We start from the raw sequence: 23,302 nt of genomic DNA on the forward strand, positions 1-23,302 counted from the left end.
TGAGGGTCCCGGACTCTTCGCAGACTACCGGAGGGAAAAGCAGAGGCACGGAAAACTAAGGGGGGGTCTGCAGCACCATTGAGGTGTCGGGTGACAAGTATTCTGCGGATTTGTCCCGGGGCGGACGGAGAGCCACAAGGGCGAGTGTCCCCTTGAATGTTGGGGAAAATTCCCTGACCCTGAGGAGTGTTTCGTTACAACTTCCAATTGTAGCCTCCCGGGCTCGTCCCAGAACAGAGACTCCTTTGAGAGAGGCTCCTGAGAGTTTAGGGAAGTTCGGATTCAGCCATCACAGAAAATGCAGCAATCGGTGTCAAATCTTGAACAATATTATGATAAAAAACGATCCATTACAGTTCAAGCTCCAGATGAAATTAATGAGTAGGCTTTATACTTTAACCTTTGCCTTCTTCAGTGAGCCTGTTAGCGCACATTCACACAAATTATTATCACCTTGAATCAGCCTAATAATGTTTTTAATTCCCTTTATTTTCCACTCTCATTACTTCCCAGAGACACCAGTCAAAGTGCCGCAGGGAGAGGTTTGTTTCTGTCATTCCTCTTTGCCTCATTTCATAAAGAAATACTCTGTTCGCTGCACTGAGGCGCCTCTGACCTCCTTGTGCACAAACTAACTACAGACATAAGTTCATTTTTTGTCTTTGCTTATCTTTGTTCCACATAGTGATTTATTTTAGTTTGACAGGATTCAAAAGGTGAAGTTGTGATGTCATGCATTATAATAGAAACCGATTTTTGAGCAGTTTTTGAGTCTCTGCGAACACTGTGTTAAAGCTGAGCAGGAAGTTTGAGATGTATTTCCCTGCAGGTGAAGCAGCTGACTTCATCCTTCTGTAATCTGCTCATGTTATTTCTCCTCTACCACCTGTGATAAAGCTTACTCAGGTGTACACTTATTCTCCCCTTTATTTCTGTGTGTGTGTGTCTTTGCTGCAGATGGTGAGTCACGCCCTCTCTCTCCCGGATCGTCTCAGTGAATAGCCGGCCGGACAAAGGCGGAAAGATCTCAGCTCAGCTGCTGAATAAAACCCTCTTCCCTCTGCACAGCGTGGGAGAGAGCGCCACTGCTGTGCCGGTGTGGCATCTCTGCAGGCTGATAACTGGAATGAAAGCAGTGTTGAGCGATCATCTTTCACTCTGAGACACTCACCTTTCATGCCGCGGCCCCGAAGCCGGCTCTCAGGGCTGGACTGTCAGCGGGAAGGCAGAGGGAGTCGAGTGGCGGAGAGCACAGGTGTAAAACATCTTCCTCATGAGACTGAAGAGGCACACATGAGGGAAACGTCATGCTATTGTTTGGATGACCTCCATGCAGGATTAAAACTCTCTAACTGACTTTTTTCGTTTTAGTCAGGGGCCCAGTGGGGCTGTATGGTGGGAACAGGGCGAGCGGGTGTTGATTCTTCTGCTTTATGAGTTTTCATCACAGGGAGAGTGTGTCTGAGTGGCAGGGGGAGCCAGCATGGCCAAGCCTCTGCTGAAGATACAGCGCTATTTCCGCAGGAAACCAGTCCGATTCTTTTCCCTCATCCTCCTCTACCTGACGGCCGGCAGCCTCGTCTTTCTGCACTCTGGCTTCGTCGGGGACAGCGGCCCCGGAGCCAGAGGGGGCCGGGTCTCTGTGGTAGCTTCAGGGACCTCATCGTCAGACGCTCGGGGGCTCAGCATCATGAGCAGAGTGTTTAAGGAGACACACAGGTCTGGTCGGAGGTACGGCCCCCCATGGATGAAAAAGAGGAGGCAGGAGGGCGAGACAGTGCGCAGGGGGGGAGACTACACCAGCAACTGGAACCGTGCACTTAAAGGACGCAATGCCAAAGATGTGGACGACGGAAGAGGTGGGTTATACCAAGACTTTACTTCACTGATGTTACTGTTTTCACTTTGGCAGTTTTCCCTTTTTTAAAACAGAGCCTCTTCAGATCTCCTGGCACATCTAAAATATTAAAAATAAGAAGTGAAATTATAAACAAGGTTTATATTTTACACTTGACTTCTTCTACATAAAACATCTGTTAAAGGGAATAAAGTATTGAATGCAGAGCACACTCGTGTTGACTAAATGATTAACATTTTAATGAGACATTAATCAGCCAACAACTGCAACATAATTGTGGTGTTGCAACATTTATGACTTCTCAGTGTGTTCGACTGGTTTCTTGTGAAAAATGTTACCAAAACAATCATCATAATTACCTCCCACACCATATTTAACATTTAAAACTTTACAGCTCAGGCACATGCATAAAGCATATCCTCAGGCAGCCCCCAACAGTTCATGTTGATATGAAACTGATCCAAAGCAATCTCTGATTACAAAGCGCACCATCTTAATGACGGAGAGTTTCTACATGTAATTGGTCCTGTAGGAAATCTCCTGAGAGAGAAGAGAGATGATGATTGTGATTAAAGCCCTCTTTCTTGTCTCAGAGTGAATCCTTTAAGACTCACATCCTCAGCTGCAGCTTTAGCACACGCCGCAGCCTCAACACAATCACAACATCTAAATTATTTCCTGAACGCAGGATTTACAGGTTTATCCGTCTGTTTATAAACTGTGCTCAGTCATGATCCTGTCAGTAAAGGTTTACATGTAAACTGTGACTGGCATGTGATAACTCAGAAGGTGTTCGTGACTCCTCTGACCTTGGCTGGATAGAGTATCCTGCTTACATATTCCTCTCTGAACGACACATGATCAAATTACTCGATTAAAGGAGATCATATACTCCTGGCGTTCTTCTCTTTCTCCTCTCTGCTTTTCTGACCCTGTCAAACACTCCCTGCGCTCACCTTTAAAATGTTAATTATTTAAAACAACAGTCAAAAGTCAACACTTCCAACATGTAGTTAAGAAAACACCTGATAGTGAGCTTAAACCTCTGTGAGGGGACTCCTGTCCTCACAGGAGAGGGTAATGTGAGTGGAAGAAGTAAAAGTAGTAATTCTACAATGCTAAGTAAAAGTGAAGTATAATGTACAGCCATCTGTCTGACGTGGTAAAATTGGAGTAGAATAAAATTGATCTGCTGAAAGTTCAACATTGTGGCTGAAGTACAAATGAAGTGTAGCCCTGTGACGAGGTGAGGCTACTCTGTTACACAAAGTAAAGACAGATTATCATGGATTTAAAGTGCTGAAGGAAGGCTCCTGTCAGTGTTCTAATATGTCTCTTTATTCACATCCTTATCAACTTAAAAAAGACACTGAAGGCACTTAATAACTCCAGGATTTTACTATAACGCTACTGTGGTTAGGAGGGTTTCTGGTTTCCCTCCAGAGTGCAGATGGAGAATCTAAACTCTCATTAATATGAAACATAAGTGTGAGTGACGGCTGCTCTGCCTGTGTTTGAGCTGTGACAAAATGTGGAGGCTTCTTTACTCGTTTTTTAACTCGCTCTACTCTGGGAGAGACGCCAGCCTCTCTGAGCCCGAAGAGAAAATACATAAGTGATTCTGTAACAAAAACTCTGAGTCACAGTACAGTGCAGCATCCTGCTGCGCTAAAGAGAGCTCAATATTACAGAGAAATGTTCTTATACAGTTGAGCTATTTTTCTGATTCAAGGCAAAACTAACATGTTTGCAATGGACATTCAAGCTTCAGGTTATCTGATCAGATGAAGGTGTCCCCGTCCACCTCCTCCTCCTCCTCTGATACAGTAACCTAACAGGACTGCAGCAGGAAGTGATAATAGAGTAATTAGCAGCTTCAAAGCCTTCGTTTGCTCTCGCACATCCTGCACCACTCACTGCTCTGCAGTCTCATCCATCTTCTGAACCTTTATGCTTTCATATTTTTCTTTTCTTTCCTCTTCTTTTCAAATGCGCTGCTTCTCGCTGGCTCTCAATTTAATTTGCAGAGAATATTGCAGCATGGGATACAGACCGCAGCACATAAACACTCTCGCACTGTGAGCTGCTGCTGCAGCACAGAGGTTTACTGTACTGAGGGGAAAACAGCAGCCGACTGGGGACTGGTGTAGCTGAGGCACAGTTTACATTAGTTCCACCTGGTACAGGGAGGTAATTATGCATTGAATGTATAAAGCAGACCGGCTAATAACTATATAAAATACAGCTGTAGATGCTGTTTCATTCTTTACCCCGATGTTATACTAAGCAGGAATATACCATGGAAAATGAGGCAGACGCTTTATGTAAATCAGTGTTTCCCTACATGGTAAAGCAGATTATTTTCCAGCTCAACAATAGTTAGGAAGAAGATTATAGTCCTGCTGCACACCACATGCTGCGCAAATGCAGGCCTTTAGACCATAACAATTAAAGTAATGCAGGGACGAGGACTCATTTAGCTATTAGCAGCGGCTCAGAGGGGTAATGGCACAGCACAGATGGTGAGAGGTTTGTTTGTTAAAGGTACAGTAGAGCCTGTGCAGCTTGATTTAACAGGGGAGGCTTGTTTTAATGGGAAGGAAGAAGCTGTTGAAGGGCTGCTGCCTCTGCAGAGCTTCACTGAAGCCCAACCCCCACACACTTGTGAAATAATGCAGCGAGATGACTGCCACTACAGTAACAGGCCACTAGAAGGGGATGTGTGTCTTTATAAATAAATAAAGCTCCTGCCCCAGTTTGGACTCCTCGTGCGCTCTGTTACTTCACTCTGTAGGCAAATGAAGAAGATACTGCAGTGGACTGTATTCATTTCTGACAGCTTTATGGTCACACAGCTGTTTCACAAATCATTTAAATGTCTTGTTCTGTAGCTGAAATAAACCCTTACAGTCGAAATCATCATATATTTTATTTTGAAATGTGTTTATCTTTCTGCCTACGTAACTAACATGTTGTTTTTTCTCTTTTTCAGCAAAGTATATCGGCTGTTATGTCGACGACACACAGAAGAGAGCGCTGAGAGGAGTTTCCTTTTTTGACTACAAAAAAATGACTGTATTTCGTTGCCAGGACAACTGTGCAGAAAGGTATGAACGCAGCAAACAACAAAAAGCACTCATCCTTTAGACATCATCCCTCTTTATTCTCTCTTTTCTATTTCTGCTGTAGTGCAGAGGAGCTGATGTGGAAATAAAAGCACCAACAGTGATTAAAAGCTACTTACTCATCTGTGGTGTTTTACAGAGCCAGAGTGATCAGAGATCTGATGGACAGTTACTGACTGATACTGTCTGCTCACAGGTTTCAGCTTTTAAATGATGTGAAAATTAGAAAGAAACTGAAGATAACAATCTGGCATCGAGGCCTGTGATGCAGCTCTTCAGAAGAAATTTGACTAAATAATGTCAGTGAAAGCTCCATTGGTTTTATTAAAGGTACAAACATGACACTGAAGAAAAACATATTATACTATACATGATGTAGAGGGACACATACATACAGTCCAACCAAAATGCATTATAAGGCCAAATGTGGACGCCTCCATCTGTTCACTTTAGTTTTGTTGTTTTTCTTGGTTTGCATCAATAAAGGTAAATCTTATGGATTGATCTTAGATGTGTTTCCACCATGTGTGAGCAGTTTAGAGAAAGCCTTTTTCTTTTTTCCACCGGACATGATCCGTGCTCTATAAAGTCAGAGCTGCTGCCTGAACTCTTCCAAACATGGAGGGCTCAGCCTGTTATGGAGAAAATATGAGGCTGGATCTCTATTAACCTCTTGCTGTCCCTGCACTTGGAACTGTTTTTCTGAGCTTTTTCATTATATATTTTCAGTGTATTAACTCGATTAAACACTTTCATTTTGGCACTGATGATTACATCATTTATAATCTATTGTTTTACCTTTTACCAGCAGCAACATTAGGGATGCTCAAACATTATTACGTCACTAATTAGTGCAAGTACTTCTTTTTTAGTTTTTTCACACCGCGCTCTGTTCTATGTTAGTTAGGTGATTTTACCTCAGTAAAAGACTTTAGTACTTCTTCCACCACTAAGTCTTTGAAAATGCGATTTAAAGGGCCTTAAAGATCTGTAATAAAGGAGGACTCACTATAAGGTCTGTATTATATAATGTATGTATGTGATAAATTGCATTAGTGTTGCATGTGTCATACGGTCATCCTGGAACCTGAAGTTCTGGGGACCTGTGGTAGTCCCAGTGTCCTGCACACTGCCAACAACAATAGCTGATGCTCTTGATATGCAAGAGAATAAATGTCCTTCATGTGCAAAGACTTTAACAAAGTGAACAAAATGTTACAGTGACAAAAAGAGCCACTATCTTGTCGCCTTTTCCACATGGATAAATGCATACTTATTCAAGCTGGCCTCGTCTAAAGTTTGTATCAGTTTCTGATTGTTGATCTTCTGTTGATTTTCGCCAAACACGACTTTTCAGGGCCGTGATTCAAGGGGGCAAATATCTACAATTCTTTGACCCTGTGGTATTTGCCTGATCGACAGCCCATGCTTGCAGGAATGAATTCTGAGCCGGCTGTGAGCCAGACTTCACCCCACATCAGTGCTCGACCTTGGTTCTGCTCATGTGGCCGGGCGGGAGCAAAAACCTGCAGCCACGCTCCAAAACCGATTGTGTCTTTCCTTCCCAGAAGAGTTGAGCTTCTTATATCAGCTTATAAATAAAAACGGTTTTGAAATCCTTGATGATTTACAATCCATTTACTAATATCTGTATTGGAGTAAAAGTCCAGAGTCTGCTCCAGTTTTCAGAGTATCTCTCCCCCTGCTCCTCTGCTTCCTCCCATCCTCTCTCCCTCTCTCTGCTTCCCCACCCATCTTTCTCTCACATTTTTTTGCCTCCCTGAAGAATACCAGCGACGGTTCTATCGAATGCTTTGAATTACACCCATCAGTGATTCACAGAGCGCAGAATAGGAACAGAGAGCTTGTTTTCAGCTCCTTCCTTTGCAGCCTGCCTGTCTCCTCTCCACGAGTTAATAAAAACAGACAAACAAATGAGGGGCAGCAGCCGTACACAGCCGTTTGATTGACAGCCCTAGGGATTTGTCTCGTGTGAGGGGTGTTACCCGTCTAATTGCATGCGAAAGGACCCTTGGGGGTCGAATCTTCCGCAAGGCAACAGAAAGGAGAGGAGACCTTGTGTGAAGGTTTCAGTTATCAAGTGTTATATAAGAATAATTGGCTTTGCCTTCGAGCATGTACAATTTCTCTCCTCTTCACCACAGAGAGACGTCAGTACGGAGTTTTGTTAGGATGTGTTTTCATCTTTTATCTTTTATCATCCTCTGAGCATCGTGTTTGGTTCTGCTCATGCAGTCGGTCCTAATGATCATCTGTATCGGCCTGTGAGGGATTAAGACACTTAATGAAGACTCACTCCAACCTCTGCTGTCTTCCTTTACTAACGATGTTAATCTTTTTCTTCTCTCTCTCTTTCCTCCAGAGGCTACATGTACGCAGGTCTGGAGTTCGGAGCAGAGTGTTACTGTGGTCACAAGATCCAGGCAGCCAACGCTTCAGACAGCGAATGTAACATGGAGTGTAAGGGAGAGAAGAGCAACCAGTGCGGAGGAGCCAACCGGCTGTCCATCTACAGGCTGGAGCTGAGCCAGGAGTCAGCGCGCCGCTGTGAGTCCGATCCCCCCTCCAGGCTCCTTATGAACCACATGCTGCACACACAGGGCCAACAAGTTACTCAAGAGAGCTAACACGGGCTATATTTATTGCAATGACTTCAGTAAAAATGAGTCCAAAAATGTTTAGTATATTGAAAAGTGTGAACGTGCGTGCTGAGAAAGACATGACCTGAGGACAGCCGGTGGAACCAGAGAAACACACACACACACACGAATGCGAACACAAAGAAGCACAAAGACACCCAACAGCACCAACATTAAACATACATTGCCATAAACACACACACACACACACAGACACACACACACACACACACACACACACACACACAAACAGTGTAAAACATTCATACTTATTTTTTCTTGTTCGTTTTTCTGCTTTTAATCTGACCTCACTCGAAGCTTTAGTAATGCTGTCTCTGTTACATTCATGCTAATGAAGCTTAATGACATTTGCAGACTGGAGTGTAGTATAATAATTGTCAGTGTGCTCTAAAACAAAGGTTTTAATTAAATTCAGAAATGTAACAAAGCTGTTTGGAGAAAATATTTGTTTTATTCTGGCGGGATGCCACAGTTGGGAGCAGGCTGCTCTGTTGTGTTTACCTCTCTCCCCCGAGAGCTGTGCTACCTACACGGCCCAGCAGCAGCCGTGGTCTGCATCCTAAACACTCGCTGCCTGCTGCTGCTGAGAAACTGAAGAGAAGATAAGGAAGGGCTGATTATCAGAAGTGAAAATGATCTGCGTTTTGAGATAGTGTGTTAAGGATTGTTGCAAGAGCCTTCCTTTGGTACTTTTTGTTGTGAGATTCAAAAAAACTCCCAGCCTCAAGGTGTTGTAACTTTTAACACTTTGCTTTTCCTCTTCCTTTTCTCATCTGCCAACGATTTCTTAGAAACAATCAGCTCATAGGAAAGGCCTGACAGTTAGATAGTCTACACATCGATGGCCAATATTTACCTCTTGATTGGAAATGGTCGTACTCTCCTCGTCCAGTTCACTGCTGTTTGTTTATTATTATTTTCATTTCTGCTTTTCCCCCTCTGTTTGCCATCAGACTGCTGAATCAGCATGTTTGTGTTTCACCTCTTACCCCGATCTCTGTCATGTGAGCGCTGTCCAGAACATCAAAGAGGAAATGCAGGAAATGTGTCGAGGTGGCTGTTTTGTGGTTTCACAGACATATCACATTCACATGATTGTTTTCAGTCAAACAGCTGTGACAGTCCGGCACGGCGAGCTGCGTTGTCGAACAGCCCGTCAAAGCAAAACATGAAGATGATGTTTCGTCTGGTAGATTTAACTCAGCTGTTAGTTTGCATCAGTGATATATTATTTGCTTCTCATGAACCTGTTTGTGATGTATGTTTAAGTCAACACAGAGCGTAAAAAGCTGTGCCACATGTGAGGGTGAAGATGCACTGAAGATTTACGGCAGGGAATTACAGAGAACACGGACATGACATTAAAAATGCAATTCAAGTTAGAGAAAAAGGTCAAAAATTAATAAAACATTAGAAACACTCATGTGGCTTGAGCTGATTTGCAAAGGGAGTTAGCCTGTTTCTCCTGCAGCACTGATGGTTAATGAGAGAGGAGCTCTGCGTTCTTGGGCCGGTTGAAGCTCCATTAGCATATTTTATTCAGTGACGTTTGAGCGAGCTGAAGCTGTCTTCATTACAGTATCTGTCACTTTAAAAAGTGTTGGTTTTCTTCCTCGTTTATTAAAGCTTCACAGTCAGCAGACGCTTTCTGTGTATCAGCACGGCTGACATGCTGACAGCAATGTTTAAATAGATGTTTCTCAGCAGTGACTTTAAACAGAGTGGCTTTAAACCTCTAACTGCTCAGGACCAGCCTGTCATAGGGTGAAAGTGATTCACACGATTTAAAAGCATTTTCATTTTCAGGTTGTTTAGTTGACGAGTTATTCAAAACGTTTTGAGGCTGAGCGACTAATGTGCAGTCATTCAGCAAGATGTGTGTGCAGAGGAAACAAAACTCCTTCATGATGACTAATCGCGACACAAATTTTTCCACCACTCAAATTTGTTAAATGAAAAATTATGCAGACAGAACAGTATATCAACTTCACAAAATATAACACTATAATAGCCAACCAAAATTACCGGCAGGTGGCGGTTCATAAGAGGAAAATATTTCCTCTAATTTCTTCAACAGGAATAAACTTAAAAAAGTGCAACATAAATGCAACTACTGTAGGGCTCATCAAGTTTCGGGAATGTAACTGTAGCTGCGATTACCCAATCAGTAGATACATGAGTGTGAATTAACTACAGTACCACTGCACGCACATCATAGGAAACCCACCTCCTTTAAAATAGAAACGCAGCATCGAATTTTTGCCTTTTTATTTCAAAGCACACGTGACCCACTGAAAACAGCTCCGCGACCCTCTTTTGGGTCCCGACCCACCAGTTGAGAAGCACTGATCTAAAAGATGAACTTCCTGAGAAAGACAGAAGCAGCTCCTCTCTACAGTTATGATGCACGGTCTGTCCATCACGGCACAGTGAGCTCCTGAGATTAAAGGTCATCAACACACTGCAGGGATGTAAGTGCTGCTATTGGCTGAGTGTGCTGGCAGGTCAGGGCCTCAGTAGACTGGGGGAGAGTCCCAGCTGGGTCTCTTCATCAGGGGTCAGTGAATAGAGGCCAAGCTGATAGAAGCTGTGCTCAGAAACCATAAAACTGGAGTCTGTTGTGTTTTTTTTTGAGGGGATGAATAACATTGTTGTTTGTTCTATCTGTTTCAGATGGCAGCGCCATTTTCAAAGGCTGTTTCCACAGGCCCGACAATGTCACTCTGGCACTTCCTTTCAGCTCCGTCATCAAAAACATGTCTGTGGACAAGTGTGTGGACATGTGCACGGAGAGGGTGAGCTGACGTGTGTATTCATGCGTTGTACATTTGTGCCTGTGAGTGCTTCTGCAGTGTGTGATGGCATCTGTATTTCAGGAGAAGTCCCTGGCCGTCCTGGCTGGAGATCGATGTCTCTGCGGCTTCCCGACTCCTCTCTTCTCCCTCCACGAGCCGGAGGACGAGGGCATGTGTCTCCACCGCTGCCACGCGGAGGAGTTTGAGAGCTGCGGGAATGACGAGTACTTTGTGGTGTACCAGACGCAGGTTCAAGGTAAAGCATGTTCACATCAGTTCATAAAGGGCAGATGTGAGTGTGACAGGAAAATCAAGTGTTAGCCACATCCTGCAGCAAATAAAATATGTGTGGCACGTAGCAGTGTGAAACAGTTAAACTGCTGCGTTCTCGTAAACCAGCAAATAACCCAGTTTCCTGTAATCATACATCTGTGTGCTAAAGTTTACTGTTGTAAATCTTCTATATCATATTTTTTCATTATCTACACTTTTGTATTATTTACAGTCATTTAATTTCCCATAAAGTTTAAAGCATTTATTTATTTTACTGCCATCTTTGATTATTTAATGTGAAGTTAAAGTCAGCTGTCCTGGACGTATCATATCATTAATCACCATGTTTCCAAAACCAAGTATACTAATAGATCATCAACAGTTTTTTTTATTAAACTCGAATAAATGTATCAGCTCCAAACATGTAGCATGAGTGTGTCTGCAGCATACATGTGGTTGTGGGCAGTGTGTCCTCGTGCACCGAGCAGCTGTGGCTTTGATCATCAGAAACAAACAGTAAACAAAAAGAGGAGGTTAAAATGCTGTGAAGCTACACCAATAAAACAACCTGCAGCGTCGAATGAATTTCATGCAAAGAGATGTATCCACTTCTGTTCTTTTTAAAGTGACTAATTCTGTTAGCCAATACATTAACGTCAGTGAGGGGGAATTATTAGGCAATATTAGGATGATGAGGAATCAAAGTAACCCACGTACAACAAAAAAATATCATCATGAGTCTGTATCGCTGAATGTTAACCTTCATGACCTTTCCTCTTCCCTCAATGATAAATGTCTTTGCCACAAACCTCCGATGTTTCAACATAATTATTTTTCTTGATCTCATATTGTAACAGAACGAGGCTAATAAGCAGGAAGCGACTTAGTGTCTGACACACAGACACCTATTTAAACCTAGACGCCTCTTTTAAAGTGTGCACTGAACTGAACTCTTACTTTACACAGGCTGGATAATCGTGCAATAATTCAACTATGCATTATGTTGACATAAAAACTTTTTTGCTTCGTAACTCTTATTTTGCATTTAACTTTATTCTGCCAAATATATTTAATATTTGACATTTCTTACTTCTATTTTATGCCATATATTTCTCTGTGCTTTCGCGTTGTCAGAGCAATTGTAATGCCCGAATTTCCCCCCGGAGATTAATAAAGTATTGCTGATTCAGATTCGACAACATCTCCGTCACAGATCATTCCCATGGTAATTAAACTTTTAATCATGTAAAGGATCAATAATAAAGTCTGTCGGCCCTGTTATTTTTCCAGATAACCGCTGCATGGACCGCCACTTCCTCTCCACTCGTGCCAAGCAGCTGGTGGCCCTCGCCAGTTTCCCCGGAGCCGGTAACACGTGGGCTCGCCACCTCATAGAGCTCGCCACCGGCTTCTACACCGGCAGCTATTACTTTGACGGATCGCTTTACAATAAAGGTATGCCTGGACATTTATCTGATATGATTCATGAATACACCTCTGTGGATCAAACATGCTCACTGTCGGGCGTCATGGTTTTCACAGGATTTAAAGGGGAGCGGGACCACTGGCGGAGCGGGAGGACAATCTGCATTAAGACTCATGAGAGCGGCAAGAAGGAGATCGAAGCCTTTGACCTCAGCATCCTCATGATCCGCAACCCCTACAAAGCCCTCATGGCAGAATTTAACAGAAAATATGGTGGCCATATTGGATTTGCCTCCCAGGCCCACTGGAGGGGGAAAGGTGAGCTGATTTGTTACAGGACATTCTGCAGAGCAAATTAAACAAACTAAAGAGGAAAGATCATTTTGGTGCTGAAAGAAAGAAAGGAACTGAAAGACAAACTGAGTCGTGACCGTATGTTTTCAAAATCCTGAAATGAATCTATAAAATACAACAAGGCAGCAACAACAAAAAAAACCTCCTTCCTTAAACCCCAATAAATAGAACCAAATGTGGAAGCAAATACATCATCCATGTCTTCTTTAGGACTTCTTGGTAATATTCCATGAACTGGGAGGTCAGTGGTGACGCACAATGGTGAAGAAATGGAGGAAATGGGCATTAACCCAAAGGTTTTTGCGGTTTTGACCAAAAGATGTGGCTGAGTAAAGGGTTTTATTTGAAATTATCCAAAATCTGTCTGTTTCAGAAAGGAGAAATGAAACATTAGCAAACCTACCACAACCACAGTCATTCTGGTTAGTCACATAATGAGTTGCGTCACCAGTTAAAACCAGCTTCTTCCTCAGGCTCTCATGCTACGTGTAATTAGGACTGTGTGTGTTTTTCTTAACTTTTTCATCAGTTTCATCGGTTTGTTTGCTTTCTGTAGAGTTGGGAAGAGATATTACAACTGAAAGCGGTCAGTCTCATATCCGTCTTTCAACCTGCAGCTACAACCAGCAGCTAGTTAGCTTAACGCATAAATCGGAAACTGTGGAAAACAGCTAGGCTGGTTTTGTAACAAAACCCATCTATCAGCACCTCCTGAATGTCACAGATAAACACTTGATGTGTCATTTGAGCAATCTCCAGATGGCAACTACAGGAAGTCACTGCTTTCAGTCAAGAAACAGTCCGGCTCATAGCTGCTCATAAACACTGAATCGTCTTGTTTTGAAGGCATTAAACAAAAAGAGATACGTTTTAATTATTTAGCTTGTGCTGTAAAACACACTTGGCTAGCCAATTTCCAGCCTTTGTGCTAAGCTAAGCTAACGGGATACTGATTCTGCTGTCAATATTTTCATGTAACTTGCTGCCAGGAAGTGAAAGTGTATTTTCCAAAATTGTCGAATAAGTACATTGCAGTTCTTTGGAAAGCAGTTTTTTTTACCCTGTTTATAGACCCTGTATGTTACGTATGTTACCAGCTGTGTGTGTATCCAAGTAAAAACAAGTCATCTTAACATTTCTGTAAGAGTTATCTGCTTGCATTAGATTTGGTTCCAGCACAATTGATCCAACTTTAATTTCTCTCTCGTCCACGAGATGATGAAGTGGTTCTAAAGAGGTCACTGTTCATGAGGTAATTAAAGGAATGAAACCTTTGGGTCCACTAATGTTGGATATCGTTATATTTCATACATATTCTGCTCTTCTCGCCACGTTCACTCACCTATGGGTGTCCTGGTAACCATGGCAACTGGTTTTGTCTCATCCGCGTATCGTCTCCGTGACTTTCTGTGGGATTTTAATCGATTTTCCAGAGGCTGGAGAGTTGCCGACCCAGCAGTTGTCTCTGTTTGTGGAAACATCAGCACATTCGGCCTGCCGTTTCCAATGACTGTTTATTCCTGCTGTCGGTGGGGAAACGACGCGGCGACATCAGAACAGAGAGAGGCTTTATGACAGCTGCCACATTGAATACACAGAGAGGATCCAGTCTGAGAGTCAGCATGACATTGTATTCGGGGCGTCACATGTTGGATTTGATGCACTCACCTCTGCAGAGGGAGGCTTTGGGCCTCAGATGATGTTGCAGACAGTTGATGCCTTTCAGTGTGGCCCCATAAAGTCCACTCAGGGGCAAGGACGGCTTCTTGTGGAGGGCATGTCAGTTTACAAAGTATTGTCATGCCAGTGTTATCTGAAGGCCCTTATATAAACTCCTTTACTTGTGTGAAGTATCTTAACTAAATAATTGTATTCAGTCAAGTCATGTTCAGGAAGGAGCTGCGACTATTTTGGTGTTTTGTTTGTTCTGGTTGCTCGAGAAAGCCTGATAGGAAGGAGATTAAAATCAGTGTGGCGACACGTGAAGTTCCCCAGTGTTTCTACACTGCTTTCTGTGTTTTTAGAGAAAGTGTTTAATATTCCGTCCGCTGCGATACTAAAACTGCCTCTCTCATTGGTTTCTGAAACAGCACTCCAAACTCAGCCGGCTTTAAACTTTAACGACCTCTTCAACAGTGAAGCCGCTTGCTCATGCAGAACAGCCCCTGCCAGCCACAGCTTTTATGGGCCAGCACATTATCAATGAGTAAAAGTTGCAAGCCAAGGATTTTTCCTGCAGTACCTCTGCAGTTTGACTGACAACCAAGAATGTCCACTTCACTGTGCAGACACTTCAGAACCGACTTAATGCACCCTGCAATGAGATGCACCAGACCTCTCCAGCTAAATGATATCAGTGGCATGACTCTCACTTTCCCGTCATTCAGCCTTTGAAATTACTTTTTAATTTTAGATGCCTTGCTGTGGTATCAGGCTATGTTTTCAGTATCAAAAGTGCTTAAAGTGAAATGTCGGACTCGAGTGAAATCCAGAAGTAAAACTCACTTTAACCTTTTGGTCAGAATAAAAGTTATTTCAGTTTTGTATGACTCATCTTTACAGCTGCTGCTTTCTTGTGTAAGCGGCTAAATACAAACTCACATTTGAAAGAAGTTAGAGGTTTTTTTTCACTTTGCGAGAGGGGCAGAAAAGAATAAAGCAGGAAGTTAGTTTGTTTCCAATCATTTTCAATATGTCTGAATTGTTGTTGTAGGAGTTTTCACACGTAGGCTGTTAATCAGATTTTACATCTTGTTCCAGTTTTGACTTTTTTTTGTCTCTGCCTCTCGCACTTCCTTTTTATTTTATCATGTTATTTATGATATAATTCTATTATACCGTTTTCCCACCACAGTTGGCGCGTTGATTCAGGTTTTTTAGACCTGGAAAGACCCACTTAAGCCGCTTTCCCACTGGTCAAAAAACCCACTAACAGCCGCTAACACACAGCTTTTTTGCTTAATGGGAAAGGTTACAATCAGCTTTCAGACCTGGGTCAAATGACTCCGCAGTAGACCTGGGTAATTATTTCTCGGCTCTGATCGGCATTGACAAAAAACCTGTGTCGACACGTTATTAATCCCCTGCCCCTTTCCGGTGTGATGCTATGCTCCATCGGTAACTTCTGCGACTCCTTGTCATCTCAGCTACAAGTTCCGCTCGAACATCGTTCCAAATGTGTCTGCGCCGGGTTTGATACACAGACTGAATGAGTAATAGATACAATAAAGACCTAACCACCGTGATGTCTTCACTGTTTACTAACCCTGTCTCTGGCGTGTTTGTGAAATCAGACGGTGGCGCATCAGAAAAGGGACTGAAAGGAGTATACTTCACTGGCAATGGGAAAAGAGCCAATCGGCATTTATAAGCAGGTCTTCTCAGGTCTGAAAAACCCCCGTCAACGCGCTAAATTAAATATATCGCTTTCCCATTTATCAAAAAAGCCGTCTGTTAGCGGGTGTTAGCAGGTTTTTTTGGGAAAGCAGCTTAAGGTTGCTGTTAATTTTTCACATTAATTGTTGGCTAAAATGAAAGATCTCTTTTTAGATGATCCTTTATAGTTAAGTGCAATTCAATAAATCTTTTTATTCAGTAAAAACAAGCAAAGCGGTTGTTTTTTTCCCAATAATTTAGTCTATGCACATAAGAATTAGACAATGTCCCACCAGGACGGCCAGTTCATTCCTTATTTATTGCACTAATATGTTCTTGACCGTAATCCATTTTCTGTTTTTGTCCTGCAGAGTGGCCTGAGTTTGTGAGGAACTATGCCCCGTGGTGGGCCTCCCACACGCTGGACTGGCTCAATTATGGGAAACACGTCCACGTGGTCCACTTTGAAGATCTGAAAAGAGACCTCTTCGCACAGCTGAAGGGGATGGTCCAGTTTCTGGGTCTGAAGGTTTCTGAGGACCGCCTGCTCTGTGTGGAGGGCCAGAAGGACGGGAACTTCAAGCGGTCAGGACTACGAAAGCTTGAGTACGACCCCTATACTCCTGAAATGCGAGCGAACATCAATGACCTGATCAGAACAGTCAACACTGCCCTGAAGAAAAGGAAGATGTCCGGAGTTCCAGACGATTACATGCCAAGATGATACATGTGATCCCCTCGTCTCACCTTTCTTCCTCCTTTTAATTGGACTGTTCTGTCAACAAACTCTGCACCATAATTTGTAGGATTACACGGCTTCTGTAGTTGTTTTATTTTTCTGTAGGTTGAAGCTATAGGGAGAAGAAAACAGACTCTTTATCCTCTTCTTAGTTTGTATTCCTGTTTTTTTATTTGCTGTTGAACTCCAGCAGCTTCATGCATTAACAGAACTGTTTGTGATTTCTGTTCGGCTCAATGAGAAGCACTTCTTCTCCTGCTCTATGCACATGTGCTGTTTAGGCGTGTGCACATGCCTTAACACGTAGAAGGTACAATAGCTGTGACTACAGACTGTGCTGGGTGATTTGTTGCCAGTGAAAAAACATTTGATCCAAAAGATTTCATGCAACACTGCAAAGTGTGGTGTATGAGCTTATTTTTTGCAACAGAGAAATAACAATTCTGAATAATCAAAACATTAAAATGTATTAATCTTCTGCTGCTATCACAGATAATGAACAATACTATTTTATACAGGACTTCACTGTAAAGCTAAACGTGTAACCCTTTGTCAGAGGGGTAAAATGCAATATGCAGGCTGTAACTACCTGAAAATGATACTGTGTGTTTCCAAGCTTTTCTAAGTTCTTCAACTTATTGTGTGAAAGAGAAATTATGTTTTTAATGATGAAAAACTTGGCTCTTCGTATTCAAGAAGATGAATAATCCCTCTTGAAGGCACTGACTCAAAGAGCGAAGAGGATTTATCTAGACAGCATTTATTTATCTCTGGTGTGCAGTGCACATGGTGACTAATTTGGTTGTGAATACTTTTTCTTAACACTGGACTCGATGCAGAAATCCAAAAAGCACTTCACTGTGCAACACTTTCCCCAAAGATCACTGAGGATTAGGCGTTTTACGCTCGTGTTGTAGACTGAAGGTTACCTTTAGTGGTAGTGATCCTGGTTTATTTTATGACAGTTAATCATACTGAATGTGAAACTGTTTTTTTATTGCTTTGTAGAAACAAAAGCTCTGAAACAGTGAAAATCTGTTGACTCTTCATAATTTAAGAAGTGTGAAATACACTGCTCAGATTTCATAAGCAGCACGTCTTATTATGGTACCCAGTGTGCTATGCCATATGCTTAAAAGTAAACAGATATATGAATAAATAAAGACATGAAAATATAAATATATAAACTGGTGACTGAGAGCCAGAAAACATGAGCTGACTTCCATTTTCAGGATGATCTAAATATATTTTTATAGCGTGTGCTGACACATCAACAATATTTGTATTGCAACAAGCAAACGGGAAAAGTTGTTTCTATTTTTAACACATGCTTTAAACTTTATTGGCTCCTGCTTTCATTGACAAGCCGGCACTTTCTGAGCAAAGGTGTCACATTTGAATGTATTTTCTATGGAATGAATGTAAAGTAATAAGGCCCAATAAATGAGTACATGAAATTATGTTATGTGGTCGACTGTCTGTACAAAGAAACGTTAGAATTAAAATTGAGTAATATAAAGTTGTGTTTCTAAAGATCACAGAAAATGAATTGTAGATGCCTCTCACCCAGGCCCCTCCATTATATGCAGTACGATACCATACAATACAATACAATACCATACCATACCATACGATATGATACCATACGATATACCATATGATACCATACCATACCATACCATACCATACCATATGATACCATACGATATACCATATGATACCATACCATACCATACCATACCATATGATACCATACGATATACCATATGATACCATACCATACCATACCATATGATACCATACGATATACCATATGATACGATACCACACAATACCAAACAATACCATACCATAAGATACCATACGATACAATACGATACGAAACCATATGATATGCCATACGATACAATACGATACAATGCCATACCATACCATACCATACCATACCATATGATGCAATACCATACCATACCATACCATACCATACCATACCATACGATACAATGCCATACCATACCATACCATATGATACAATACGATACGATATACCATACGATAGGATACAATACGATATACCATACGATACCATACGATACCATACAATGCGATACGATATGATACCATACGATACGGTATGATACCATACGATACGATACAATACGATATACCATATGATACCATGCGATATGATAAGATACGATATGATAAGATACGATATGATACGATACGATATGATACGATATACCATATGATACAATACCATACCATACCATACAATTTGATACGATATGATACCATACGATACGATATACCATACGATACGATACAATACGATATACCATACGATACCATACGATACAATACGATACGATATGATACCATACAATACGATACAATACACTTTATTGTCTCTGTAGGGAAGCTTGTCTTAGACTTGTGTCCTACATACATTTATCTGCCTCCACAGTAGTATTGATAAACAAAAAACAAATAAAAAAACAACAATAAATCCACATGTAAGCAGAGAAGCACATAGAAACACCATGAAGCTACTGCACAACCACTACAGCCTTAAGAAACACCATTTAAAATTTTAACTGTGGTAGGCCTAAATAGTTAAAAATAAAAGTGCATTCTAACATTCACTAATTACCAATAAACACAGCATACAACTGAAGCTGATGGGATCACTTTCTTTGTAGACTTTGTAGCCTGTAAAACAAAGTGGACACAAGTGTAGGAGCTAAGTCATAGTATCTAACAGTCAATGATGAGGATGATATTATGATAAGTAATATCATATTCAGATTCTCCTCTTTATGATGCTTTTGGAGATCATCAGCAACCATGACAACCAGGCTAAGGTCAATTATATTAAAAACTATTATGAGAGGCTGCTATTGAAGAATACTCAAGAACTGGTGTAGTTGTAAAAGTGAAGGAAACTGGTGTGCTTACAGGCATGCATTGATTTTGAGCACTTAAAGGAGAAGTTCAGTATTTTTAAACCTGGGCCCTGTTTTTTAAAGATTTGGGTGTCGAAATGACTCATAGGAACAAAGACTTTTGGAATCGGTCCAACCAGCCGCTGCAAATGATAGTTGTGACAGACAGTTGTGGTTTTGGTGCTGCAAAACCAAAAGTGAGCTGAAAGAGGCATAAAGGCCCTGCAGATCTGAGGGGAATAGAGCTGGCTGATTATTTTCTCTGTGTTTGAAAGAAAATAGTGTTTGATGCAGCTTTAAAGGTAAACTCAAAGTTTCAGCACTCTGGGTCTTCCCCCCTGCCCTCCTCTGTTTCAACATTTAAAAAAACCCAGGCACTTTGCTTCTTATATTTCCTCTAAAGTTGTCACTAAGCAGGAAGTGAGATAGCTCACCTCATATTTCTCTTCTAGCTGTTTTAAACGTGTTAGCCCAAAGAGACATGTCGTGTAAAGAGGTCACAGACTCACCGCACTCACCGCTGGGGATGAAAGGGGTGATACTGCTGCATTTATTTCTGCATGTGTGTTATTGATAAAAAATATAACAATGAGCTGGATGTAGAAATCCAAACTTTATTACAGAAAACAAAAACAAAAACAACAATCAAACATTTATTGCAAATCTGCTTTAACTGTACATTTATGAAAAACAAAAATACACTGTTTGTGAGCTGGGAATAACAGCTAGACGTTTGGGTTTTTGTGCTACATCATGAGATACATCCACCTGACATAATGATTATATCATGCAGAGCAGCTCTTTCTCTCATGCACTATTTCACTACAGTCCTCCACTCACTTCTTTTTTGGGCCATCTGATGCAACAGGTGTAAATGCTGCAACATAAAAATTGTTCTAATTCTGTGACCATAAATTAAACTGCAGAGCTTCCTCTTTACAGGGAAGGCCAGTTAAAGATATGTGTGCATGAAAAAGAAAGACCTCCCTGTGCTTATTATATTAGATCAGAGCTCAAGGAACAATCAGTGAGATGGTAAATTAGCAAAAAGCTCGTTTCACCAAATTTACAACATGCAAGAGAAGATTAGCAGCTTATTATTGGAAAATATACTTCATATTATACAGTCCTATTTTACAAGTGAATATACAGTTATAACTTTCCTCGAGTACTGCTCGTTCTGCTGGAAGAGATTGATGTTTAAAATCCAGCAACACAACACGAGCTGAGTACATGTTCAGATATGAGCTCTCGCTTGCAGATCTTTAACTGAATTACGTGTTTAAACTGGCAGCAGATTTCTCTGAACTGTCAACAGTAGAAAAATCAGAACGATTTGTTTTCACAAGCGATTATATATTTCACATCTTGTGTCACAGAAATTAATTGCACATTTAAAAGAGTACTTCTGTTATCAGCTATCCTGCAGTGATAGATGTGTGTCTAGATGTGCGTGGAGGCCCTGCCGCCCATGGAGCTGGACCTGGATAGGTATCTGCTGGTGGTGGGGCGTTCATCGCCCATGGCGTTCTCCATCTTTGAGAGCACGGTGCTCTTGAACTTCTGCTTGAAGTCGTTGCCCATGAACACATACAACACGGGGTTGAGGAAGCTGTTCGCCGCTGCCAAAGACGTTCCCACTTTGAGTCCGGTGATTAAGATGCTTTGGTCGTAGTGTTGGTGGTTCAGCTCTAGCAGCACGAACACGTGGTACGGCAGCCAGCAGATAAAGAATGCTGCGACAAGTGCGGTCATGACTTTGAAGGGTTTGGTGGATTTGGTCATCCTGCTGGTGCGCAGTCTGAGGATGATGATGGAGTAGCAGATGATGATGATGACGAAAGGGACAATAAATCCTGCGAGGAAACGGCTTACTGCGACTGCTTTGTGACTGTACCGGTCGTGTGTGTAATTGTTAAAGCAAATGGTTCGACCAAGGACAGTCCCAACCTCTCGAAAGACCACAGAGGGGCAGCTCAGAGCGATGGCCAGAATCCAGCAGAACACAACGATAATGGACGCCTTCGTCACTGTGCGATGGTTCTGCGCCCAAACTGGAAACATGACCGACACGCAGCGGTCCATGCTGATGACCACCAGGAGGAAGATGCTGCTGAACATGTTGAGGAACATAATGAAGGAGACGGATTTACACATGAAGCGGCCGAAGATCCACTCCTCCATCGCCATGTTGGTCATGCTGAATGGGAGGAAGGCGCAGAAGACGAAGTCTGAGATGGCGAGGCTGAGGTACCAGGTGGTGTTCACCGTCTTCTTCATCTTGAAGCCGGAGATCCAGATGACCAAAGCGTTTCCGCAGAAGCCCAGCAGAAAGATGATGGCGAAGACCACAAGCAAACACACACAAAAGACTTCATTTAAACAAGTCGATTTGTGCGTGAACACCGGCAGCTCGTGTGGAGTATCATTGTAATCCTCACTGTAGGTGTAGTTTTCGCTGTAGGAATAATCGTCTGGAATATCCATTTTCTAGAGCAGAACTGTGAAAAATGAAAACATTTGAAATGAGCATCTTTTTATCAAAAGTAACATAATCTTTCAACTATGATTATAATGTTTTTCTAATCTAAACAAACTAAATATAGAGATGAGTGAGTGGTGTCCTACCTCAGCTCAGAGCTTCCTCTGCAAGTTGCCTCGGTGGTGTCCTGATCTCTAATGCTGCCTCCTTTAAACGTGTGAAACAGACCACAACACATATGCTCAGCAATCAGCTGACCAGGCGCTTTCTCAACACTTCCATCCCCTTCACACTTTCAGTACTGCATTCTGATGTCTTATAAAACAAAATACGCCACAAGTTCTTCAGATGTTTTTAGGAACTAACCTGAAGTCTCTCTTTTGGTATCACTTTATATTTTCACTTTGACAGTTCAGAGGGAAGAAACGCTTTTGTTTCATACAGATTTTAGACACAAAAAAAACAATATGAACAGTTTTTTAGTTTTGGGCCTTTTGCCTTATTACATAGGACAGTGGATAGAGCCAGAAAAGTGCACTGAGACGGTGAGGATGACATGCAGCAAAGGGCAGAGGGTCTTTTCTGTAATTTTCATGCAAAGATGCAAAACTTTTCATGGTTCCAGCTCCTTAAATGTGAGAATTAACTTTTTATTATTTCATTTTATTCTTCACAAACCAAACAATGAGCCTAAGTCCACAAAGTATTCAGCATATTTATTCTTAAAGAAAAAAAAGTTGGACTCCAATGAAAATAGTTGAAATTGACTCGATCAACAGTAAGATCCTCCTTTCATATTAATGCATGTGTAATAATAGTCTAATCATATAAGAGTACAAACGTCACAGCCACTTTTACACTGCCAGTTTCAGGCGGGATTGTTACGCCTCTGTAACGTTTCGTCTTTAATGTAAAAACGCACGGAGATGGAAAGGTGGGGTGAAGTCGTTCCACCTCTGCCTGGCAGGAAGTAGAGGCGTAACGGCGGAGCTTCGTTACGGAGCTGTGGCGCAATGTAAAAAAGGCACTCACTGTGACCTGCAGTAAATTATATTTTCTACTGAGATACTTTTACAAAAGTAACATTTTCAACTAGTTCTACTCTCAGTGGTCGTTACTTCAGTGTTTTCTTCCTTTGTCATGCAGCTCTTAGATATGATATCAAACTCAAATGTTCTATAAAAAAAGTATTCATTAGCTTTTAGCTGCGCTGTTGTAGTCTCTGAACTGTATTCATACTATAAGGTTGA

General features: G+C 41.8%; 2 protein-coding genes across 2 annotated transcripts; one reads left to right on the forward strand and one right to left on the reverse strand.

Moving 5' to 3' along the window:
• The first annotated feature begins 965 nt into the window (after positions 1-965).
• On the forward strand, positions 966-18,070 carry wscd2 (WSC domain containing 2). Its single transcript, XM_069682879.1, has 8 exons — positions 966-1,859; positions 4,851-4,965; positions 7,367-7,551; positions 10,338-10,459; positions 10,541-10,715; positions 12,023-12,187; positions 12,275-12,475; positions 16,258-18,070. The coding sequence occupies exons 1-8, from the start codon at positions 1,484-1,486 to the stop codon at positions 16,608-16,610; spliced, it is 1,692 nt and encodes a 563-aa protein (XP_069538980.1). The 5' UTR covers positions 966-1,483; the 3' UTR covers positions 16,611-18,070.
• A 2,115-nt stretch (positions 18,071-20,185) lies between these two features.
• On the reverse strand, positions 20,186-22,242 carry cmklr1 (chemokine-like receptor 1). The gene is made up of 2 exons (XM_069683387.1): positions 22,199-22,242; positions 20,186-22,071 (listed from the first exon to the last, which is right to left on the reverse strand). The coding sequence occupies exon 2, from the start codon at positions 22,055-22,057 to the stop codon at positions 21,014-21,016; it is 1,044 nt and encodes a 347-aa protein (XP_069539488.1). The 5' UTR covers positions 22,058-22,071; positions 22,199-22,242; the 3' UTR covers positions 20,186-21,013.
• Positions 22,243-23,302: the final 1,060 nt, after the last annotated feature.

The sequence above is a fragment of the Semicossyphus pulcher genome, unplaced genomic scaffold (assembly GCF_022749685.1).
Source record: "Semicossyphus pulcher isolate SPU_LCO1_2020_fin unplaced genomic scaffold, fSemPul1.0.p SCAF_6, whole genome shotgun sequence".
In the NCBI taxonomy this organism is placed as follows: Eukaryota; Metazoa; Chordata; class Actinopteri; order Labriformes; family Labridae; genus Semicossyphus; species Semicossyphus pulcher.